At 52.4% G+C, this 9,410-nt stretch overlaps 1 protein-coding gene across 1 annotated transcript in view; it reads left to right on the forward strand.

Annotated features, from left to right (window-relative positions):
- The window catches only part of UVSSA (UV stimulated scaffold protein A), a 32,655-nt gene extending 24,789 nt beyond the window's left edge, over positions 1-7,866 (forward strand). Inside the window, exons 11-14 of the mRNA XM_045528324.1 lie at positions 2,354-2,537; positions 3,247-3,355; positions 5,756-5,930; positions 6,535-7,866. Coding sequence (XP_045384280.1) covers positions 2,354-2,537; positions 3,247-3,355; positions 5,756-5,930; positions 6,535-6,628 — 562 coding nt within the window. The 3' untranslated portion in view covers positions 6,629-7,866. The remainder of the gene's footprint in view (positions 1-2,353; positions 2,538-3,246; positions 3,356-5,755; positions 5,931-6,534) is intronic.
- The last annotated feature ends 1,544 nt before the right edge of the window (positions 7,867-9,410 follow it).

The raw sequence follows: 9,410 nt of genomic DNA on the forward strand, positions 1-9,410 counted from the left end.
TATTCCAGGTTTCTGGCGGGCTCATATGTGAGGGCAGGGCAGCGAGTCAGAGGTACAGATCCCAGGCTTATTCACAGTGGCACTGGGACGTGAGGGCTCATCAGCTCAGGCCAGTGTCCTTCAGGCCATGCAGATGCTGCCCTTGGTGTGGGCAGGATGGGGCAGGCCTGGAGGGAGGGAGGGGTGGGCCACTCAGCCATCACTTGCATAGGCCAGGGAAAAAACCGCCACATGTTGCTGTCGGGGTTACCCCAAGGCCAGCACTCAGTTTCAGAGCCCAGCAAGTGACCACAGCCTGCGAGAGGACAATGGGCAAGTGTGGCTATGGCTCCTCCTACCCAGAAGTCCACACCTGGAGGTGGGCACCTGCCCATCCTGCCTGTCTGGCACCTCAGTGGTGCACGTGTTGTCCTGGGGTCCCCAGGGCCGTTTGACTGGGAGAGAGGCCTGAGCAGCTTGAAATGAGGACCTGGCTCCACGTCCCTCTTAAGTTTGAATTGTTGCCAGGCCCCTGTGATGTCACCACCACCTGCCTGGCACTGTACTTTTGTGGTTTCATGCTTCCCCATAGAACAGAGGGCAGATCTCTGAACTTGACTGCTCACAGATCTGTCGCAGGGGCCAGCCATGTTTTGAGTGGCAGCATGCACACAGGAGCAACTATGGCAGCGAAGGGCCCTGCGTCAGAGCCCAGTGGGTGGCGCTGTAGGGCTGGCTGCTCGGTGTTAGTTCCTGGGTATCTGCGTGTGTCTGAGAGCCAGCTGTGAGCGTGGTGCATGTTTGGGCTGCCCAGGTGACCCTCCTTCTGGCTGGCCCCCACCAAGGGGACAGGATCATGCCACCAGCTCACGGCCAGCATTCAAGAACCTCGGGGAGCATGGCCTTGCCCCTTTCATCTAGTGGGTCAAAAAGACAAGGCTGGGATGCCAGGACCTGACCAGGCTTCATGGTTTGGGCCGGGCCAGTAGGGCTGGGGTCCCCGGCTCTGAGACCAGCTCTCTCCACCACGGCCTCTTTGGAAAAGCCACCTCATCAAGGCAGGTGTTTGGCGGCCTGGAAGGCCTGAGCTGGCCTTTGCCTTGGCCAGAGGGAAGGAGAGGGTACCAAGGAAGGCATCCCCGTGTCTGGGTGCATATCAAATGGGGCACGCAGCCTGGCCTCTCTTGTCGGGGAGGCCCAGGGGTGTGGGCCATCGGGTATTGACTTCTGGGCGTTCCCACCGATATCTGACTTGCGACTTATCCTGGTCCAGCCGGAGGCATCTGGCTGGGCAGCCAGGCACCATCCTCACCCTAGGCTGTGGGGTGCGTGTCCGGGCATTCTTCAGACCGCTGCCAAGGCTCTGCCGAAGCCAACTCTCCCTGTGGTGGGTCTGGTGTGGGGCCCCAGACCAGACCGTGGCGGGGACAGATCAGACACTTGGAGTGGCCCCAGGGACTAGGCCTTCTCTGGGCCACGTCTCCCCAGTGGTGGGTCGGGCCTCAGCGCCTGTGTCTCTGTAGGCTGGGGGTCCGGGCAGGGGGTGCCAGGGCTCTGCTCCTCCTGGACCCTTGGGGCAGGGGTGTGGGAGCCCTTAAGCATCAGTGGGCAGAGCTGACCATTTGCTTCCGCAGGAGCCCTTGGCACCCACCCCTCTGACCACCCCCACACCTGCCATCCCCCACCCATCACTGTATACCACAGAACAGAGGCCCTGCTCGCAAGAGCCTGGCTGGGGCCAGCTGGAGGTCAGTGCCAGGTGCAGCGGGGGCTGTATCCCCCACCCAAACATCGAGGGGAGCAAGGTCCCAGTCCTCCAGCACCAGTGTACCTGGCCCTGCCCCTTCTCTGGCATCAACAGAAAAGTGTCATTAACAAGGGCTGATGACAGCAACAGAGCATGTTACTAGACATTTAGGAGATAGGAGCCGAACCCATTGCCCCTGTCTCTGCACTGCTGCCGCGGGCTGGGTGATGGGTTCCACATGCTCCTTCCTTGGGGTGCAGGCACCACCTGTATTCACACCCCACAGCACGAATGGTGACCTTTATGTGGATTGTCCCTTAACCCTCAGTCATGCCTTGAGGGTGCAGTGGCCGGTGTCCCCACTGTGCAGGGAGAACCGAAGCCTGGGTTGGTGGTGGAGCCACAGTCTTGCAGCTGGTTCACGCAGCCTCAGGCTTCAAACCCAGGCTGGAGCGGCCATCTCCTCCAGCCCAGGGAGGCGTTAGAGATAAGCTCAGGGGGTCCCCAAGGTCAAGGAGTGACTGGGGTACAGGGGGGTTGGCTGTTCTCTCATCACTAGACCCCGACTAGCCACATTTTTCCTGGGCCCCTTCACACACCTTTGAGGGTTTCTGGTTCTCTTTGCAGATCCGACTCTCAGCACCGCTTTTGGAAGCCCAGTGAGGTAGAGGAGGAAGTGGAGAATGCTGCCATCTCCGAGATGCTCCGGAGCCGCCATATCACCTTCGCCGGGAAGTTTGAGCCTGTGCAGCACCGATGCCGCGCCCCGAGGCCTGACGGCCGGCTCTGTGAGCGCCAAGATCGGCTGAAGGTGAGGCTTCAACTGCAGTCACTTAGGGCCGTAGGCCTAGGGTTAGGGTCAGGGTTAGGCAGGGCCAGGACAGGGCAGGCAGAGGAGAGTGCTGAGCTCCCCCCTGCCCTGGCCCTGGGTTGGGGACACTTGTAAGCACAGAGAAGCTCCCATGGAAGGGCTTGTCCATGGTTGGCAGAAATTACTTGGCCACTGGGCATCAAAAAATTGTATCTGGGGTCTCCTGTCCTGGGCCCATGACTTGGGATGCTCTCCAGGGGCCAAGACACCCAGTGTCCGTCTAGGGTGTGTCTAGCCTTCTCTGTGCTGTTCTAGATCCCTCAGAAGTGAGGCAGCACGTGGACCCCCTGTCTCAGGTTCAAGGGGTGGGAGGCCATAGGGAGAGGCCAGAGGGGTGGGGCAGCAGCTGGCAGGCCGGCAGTTGGGAATGGTGTAAAGGGAAATCTCTCCCACCAAACCAGCAGGAGCGAGGCCCAGGCTCCCTGTTACTGCCTGAGTTCGCAGATCCAGAGGGAGGATGGAGCTGCCTCCCCCTTCCCTGTGGCTCCCAAGACCCCCCAGCTTTTGAGTGTGTGATTAAAGGGTAGTGCACCTTGGCTTTGCGATACCACCCCTCCCCGACGGCTGTTTGTACCCAGTGTGCTGTGAGCGGTGATCAGGGCAGGCAGCACCGCCTTCCACTGTCAGCTGCCCTGTCTTTGCTGTGCAGTGCCCTTTCCATGGAAAGATTATCCCAAGAGATGAAGAGGGAAGGCCCCTTGACCCGGAAGACAGGGCTTTGGAGCAGAGGCGGCAGCAGCAGATGCAGAAGCGCCCGGGTAGGTCTGGGTGGGTGCTGTTGTGGGCACAGCCCTGGGACCCGCTGCCCCCAGGGCGTGTGGTCAGGAAGCACCCACACCAGCTTTGCCTGGGGAGCTGTAAAATAAGGCGGGGGGAGGGAACATTGCCCTGGGGGTCTCAGGTTTGGGGGCTCCACAGGGTGCTCAGGCTTCAAGCAGGTCCACATTGTCACAGGTGCCCAGTAGGGACACAGGCTCCCCATGGCCCAGAAACTACCAGGTTATCATTTGTGTGGTTGAATTTTAGATTCTTGTGTTTTTTAAGCAGATGAAGGAATGAAGGCCAAGAAAGGTAAATGACAGGACCCCCAAGTCACTGCTCCTCCCAGTGCTGCTGCCTCACTCTCCCCTTGTTCTGCCCCTTCTGCGGAGTTCTTGCAGCTGGGCAATTGTTTTGTCCCATCTCGGGAATGCGTGTGGCCGCATGCTCAGGGCATCTGCTATGGCTGGTGGTGGGAGTTTGGGGTACCCCTTGCAGGCTGCCCTGTCCCCAGAGGTCTCTGTCACTTTCATGAAGCCCACCCGGCCCGCCCCTCTCTGCGCTGTGGTTCATGGCTGTTTTCCAGGAGGGATTGTTATTGGAGGCCCTGGCCAGGCTTGGGCTCCCTCCCTTCTGAAGAGAGGCCCAGTCTGCAGGCCCAGACCTCGGCAAAGGTGGGAGCCGTGCCACGTCCGTGGGAGCACTGCTGGCATGCTCACGGGTCCCACCCGAGCCAACTTGTTGTTCGCGGGCTTTTTGCACTCCGGTCGTGAGAGGCAGTTGCTGAGTTTCAGACTAATGCCCAGAGACAGCACCTGGGCCCGGGGGCCCTGGATGGTGCGGGGGTGCGTGTAGGGGGCCCTGACCTGTTAATCTTCGGGCGAGGCCTTCCCTGGTGGCTCATGCTCAGGAGCAAATGAAGTGCCTATTTTTTCTGTCAACCCTGAAGAGTATCTGGTTTTCCAGCCCTTGGTGACTTGTTAACAAACAGGTATCAGGCTGTGGCTACGGGCCACGCTGGCCGGTCAGATGTGAAATAGCATCTCTTTACTAACTACACTATTGATCCCGCCTCCCTCGCACCCGGGGCAATTTTCTTTTCCCTGGTGCTAACCTCGGTGACAATGCACACAGCGCTCCGGGGCCTGTCAGCGCCCAGGAAGGCCGGGAGGCCCCGGCATCTATTGATTTTCTTCAAAGGCTTTTAAATTGCTCCTTCATTTTACTGAGGTGCTCATTCCATCTCTACTGGAAGCCGGCATTTTTTCGTTGTGTTTAAACAATTGCTCCATTCACTGGGTTCCTAAACTGTGACGCCTTCTTATTACTGGGAGATAAACTGTTTAGACAGTTTTCGTTAATCTTGGATTAATCGTTCCTGTATCTGAATTGTGCAGCCCCTTATTCCTTCACTTCAAAAAATCAGCTCGGGGAGGCCTCACCATCCGTCTGTCTGGGGAGTGTGGCTGCTTCCCTCCGTAAACGTGCCTCCCTGGCCTGGCCCATCTGCTCCCAGCCCCTGGGGTCCTGGGGCACGTTTGGACATCCTGGAGCGTGGCATGTTCAGCTCCCTCTGGAAGGTGGGGGCCATTTGTTGGTCTCCTGGCCTTCACATTCCTACTTGGGTGGCCTTTCCAAGCACCTGGACTGGCACCTTGCCTGACAGATCCCTGCAGCAGTTTCGTGGAGGGAAACCCGCAGATACCGAGGTGCCGGTAGCTGCCCAGGAACCCTTTGCACAGTGAATGCTCCCAGCCCTGGGAGTCTGCACACTGACCTTGCCGTGGTGTGGCCTGGGGCTGGCGGGCCTGGGTGACATTTGTTTCCCCTCACGGTGATGGCAGGTGATGCCTGGTTTGCTTAGAAAGGGCAGCTCTGTCTAGGTGAACTTCCACCCTGCATTTCTGAGGCCTACAGCCAGGCCAGCCTTAGATCAACACAAAGAAAGCCCTTTGCTGGCCATCATGGTTGGCCTAGCCTTCCCTTCGGCCCTGGCCAGCCCCTGCTGCACATGGCGGACAGCCAGCAGCCTTGTCTGGCAGGGCCATGATTGGCCTAGTGGGGCCTGGTCCAGCCTGCAGGCAGAGAAGGCATTTGTGGATGGCACCGACCTCCCAACCACTGGCCTTGGCCACTTTCCTGCCTGAGGGATCCGTCGCTGTACCCAGAGTGGCCTTGGGCCCAGCCCTGGCTCCTCCCTGGCCTGTGGGGGGTGCAAGGGCCTGTGAGGGGCAGGACAGTAGGAGTGAGCTCTGCCTTGCCTTCCCCCAGGGGTGGTCTGTATCCCCTCAGACCGTCCCCTCAGGCCGCCAGGGACAAGGTCTCCTCCTGGGAGCCTTGGATGAGAGGTGCTCTGGTCGGTGCCAGGTGTCTCCTGAAATCCTCAAGTTCTATTACAGACTGGCAGGACCCTGAGTTCATGAAAGATGTGGAAGCAGCCACCGGGGTGGATCTGGGCTCATCCAGGTACTGCAGGAAAGGCAAGGGGAAGAAGAAGAAGTACCCTAACCTCACCGACCTGAAGGCGCAGGCCAACACTGCCCGGGCACGCATTGGGAAAAAAGTCTTCGCCAAGTAAGTAAGAGCTGTTGGCCCAGGCACACCAGCTGTCAAGCACTCCAATTTGGGGGCTTTTGAGAAGAGCCAACTGAGCTCCAAGTTCCCTCAGAGCCTGGCCCCAGGGCTACCTGCTGTTTTTCCCTGGGTGACCACCCAACCCCCTTCCCTGGAGGGGGGGCGTCCCAGCTAGCCAGGGCTGAATTAGATGCTTCCTGATTATATTCACTTGTGTGATTGCTTTCCATGAGATCAGTGGGCAGGCTCTGCCCACGTTCTGGGTGTATCCCAGTGCTGGCAAGATTGGGGGTCACAGCAGCCACCTTCAGAGCTGGGGCAGGCCATGGGAGAAGTGCCAGGGCAGGGCTGAGGCCACCCTCATCTGGGACAGAACCACCCACATAGGGCCCAGCTCCAGGACTGGTAACTTGTGGCTCTCGCTGAGCTTTGCCTTCTGTCCTGGGTCCCTGTCTCTCTGAAGGTGGCTCCCTAAGGTTGTCTGCAAGTGGTCCAGGTGCAGCAGCTGCCCCAGCACCCCATTGGCCGATCCCAGCAAAACACAGTCAACCCAGAGCCCTGGCTGGAGCCTCTTTGATAGCGTTTTGCTTTGCTTTCCCCACAGGGCAGCTGTGCGGAGGGTGGTCACAGCCATGAACCAGATGGACCAGAAGAAGCATGAGAAGTTCGCAAACCAGTTTAACTATGCACTGAATTAGAGTCTGGGCCAGGTGTGCTACAGTCCCCTCTGGTCGTCAGCTCTTCTTTCTCTGCTTGTGCACTTGGACAGGAGAGTGGGTGTGGGTCTGGGCAGTGACTGTGTATTTAATGTGAGGAAATGGTGTGTTAGAATGCCCAGGAGGTATGGCCTCTCCGCTGCTATGGGGGGCCCCTGTTGTCTGGTTATAAGTCTGGCTTTGCAGAAGACGCCCTTGAGCCCAGGGGTGTAAACATGGGCACGTGTCCCCAAGGGCATTTCACAAATTCTTGTAAGACCTGTGCATTTTGTGATACATGGTTCAGAACTGATGGAAAGTACTCACTGCTCAGAGTTCAGAGTGTGTGTCCCCAGCCTCCTCCCCAGGAGATGAGCATGCAGAGGAGCTCTGGGAAAACCCACACTTGGATGCAAATGCTGTTCTTAACACAGACACGAAGGGCAGTGAACCATTCACCCCATTGGCACCTTGCATTTCCAACTTCACAGATTGTCTTGGTGATAGTTCCGCATCAGAACGCAGAGAACTGTCTCACTCTGTTTGGTTTTTAATAACAGCTGTATTGAGTACAACTCACATACCATAAAATTCACCCTTCTGAAGTGTCAGTTCAATAGCAAGGAGTATATTCATGGTTGTACAGCCACATCCACTGCCTAGCTCCAGGACTCTTACCACCCTAGCAGGAGAACCTCACTCCCCTTCTCTTAGCCCCCGGGAACAGCTGATGTACTGCTGTTCCTGGATTTGCCTTTTCTGGACATTTCATATGAATGGAATCATGCAATACGTGGCCTTTTGTCTCTGGTTTCTTCCACTTGGCATAATGTTGTCAAGGTTTTTTCATGTTGTAACACATGTCAATACTTCATTCTATTTCATTGCCCAGTAATATTCCAGTGTGTAGAGAGTACCACATTGTGTTTATCCATTCATCACTGACATTTGTGTTGGTCCTGCTCTTTGGCTATTATGAATAGTGCTGTTCTGAACATTTGCATACAAATTTGTATGTAGATGTATGTTTTCATTTCTTCTGGGTATATACCTAGGAGTGGAATTGCTGGCTTATATGGTAACTCTATGTGTAACTTTTTGATGAACTGCCAAAGTGTTTCCCAAAGAGGCTAGATGGTTTTGCATTTCTACCAATAATTTATGAGAGTTCTAATTTCTCCATATTCCTGACAACACTTGTTATTATCTATCTTTTTATGTTAACCATCTTAGTAGGTGTGAAGTGGTATCTCATAGTGATTTTGATTTGCATTGTTCTAATGACTAATGATATTGAGCATCTTTTCACATGCTTATTGGCCATTTGTATATCTTCTTTGGAGAAATATCTATTCAGATCTCTTTCCCATTTTTAATTGGATTATGTATCTAGAGTTGTAAGAGTTTTTATATATTAATACATTCTGAATACTAGACGCTTATATGATTTGCAAATATTCTCTCCCATACTGTCTTTTCACTTTCTTGATAGTATCTTTTGAAGCACAAAAGTTAATTTGGATGAAGTCCAATTTATCTTTTTTTCTGTTATTTGTGCTATTGGTATCATATCTAAGAAGCAATTGCTTAATCCACAGTTACAAAGATTTACACACCTATAGTTTTCTTCTAAGAGTTTCATAATTTTAGCTCTTACGTGCAGATCTTTGATCCATGTTGAGTTAAGTTTTATATATGACATAAGAGTTCAACGTCATTCTTTTGCACATGGATGTCCAGTTGTGCCAGCACCATTTGTTGAAAGACTATTCTTTCCCCATTGAATTATCTTGGCACACTTATTGATAACCAACTAAGAGCTATTGGTCTATAGTTTTCTTTTCTTGTGATGTCTTAGTCTGGCTTTGGTATCAGAGTACTACTGACCTCACAGATTGAGTTTGGAAGTATTTTCTCCTCTCTGATTTTTTGGAAGAGTTTATGAAGGATTTCATAACTGTTAATTATTTAAACATAAATGTTAATTATTTAAACATTTGGTGGAATTTATCAGTGAAGCCATCTGGTCCTGCACTTTTCTTCGTGGGAAATTTTTTTATTACTAATTCAATATCTGTATTTATTATAAGTATATATAGATTTTCTGTTGCTTCCTGGGTCAGTTTCAGTAGTTTATATCTTTCTAGGAATTTGTCCATTTCATCTAGGTTATTTATTACTATTTGTTGATACACAGTTGTTCATAGTATTTCCTGATTTAGTAATTTGAGTCTTCTCTCCCTTTTTTCCCTCCCTGGGTTGGTCTAGCTAAAGATAATCAATTTTATTGATCTATTCAAAGAAACAACTTTTAATTTTGTTGGTTGTTTTCTATTATTTTGCCATTTTTTATTTCATTAACTTTCACTACAGTCTTTACTCTTTCCTTTGGGTTGCTTTGGGTTTACTTTAATTTCTTAAGATGAAAGATTAACTTATGGATTTAAAATCTTTCTTTTTAATATAGGTGTTTGTAACAATAAATTTTCATCTAAGTATTGATTAAGCTTCATGCCATAAGTTTTGGTATAGGATGTCTTTGTCTTTTTTTAATAACGAAGTATTTTCTAATTTCTCTGATGTTTTCTTTTATTTATCGATTATTTAGGAGTTTGTTTAATTTCTACATACTTGTGAATTTCCCAAATTTTCTTCGGTTATTACTTTCTTATTTCATTTGATTGTGGCCAGAGAACATACATTATATGATTTCAGTTCTTTTCAATGTATTGAGAGTTCTGTTATAACCTAATGTATGTTCTGTCCTGGAGGATATTCCACATGA

The sequence above is a fragment of the Lemur catta genome, chromosome 17 (assembly GCF_020740605.2).
Source record: "Lemur catta isolate mLemCat1 chromosome 17, mLemCat1.pri, whole genome shotgun sequence".
Lineage (NCBI taxonomy): Eukaryota > Metazoa > Chordata > Mammalia > Primates > Lemuridae > Lemur > Lemur catta.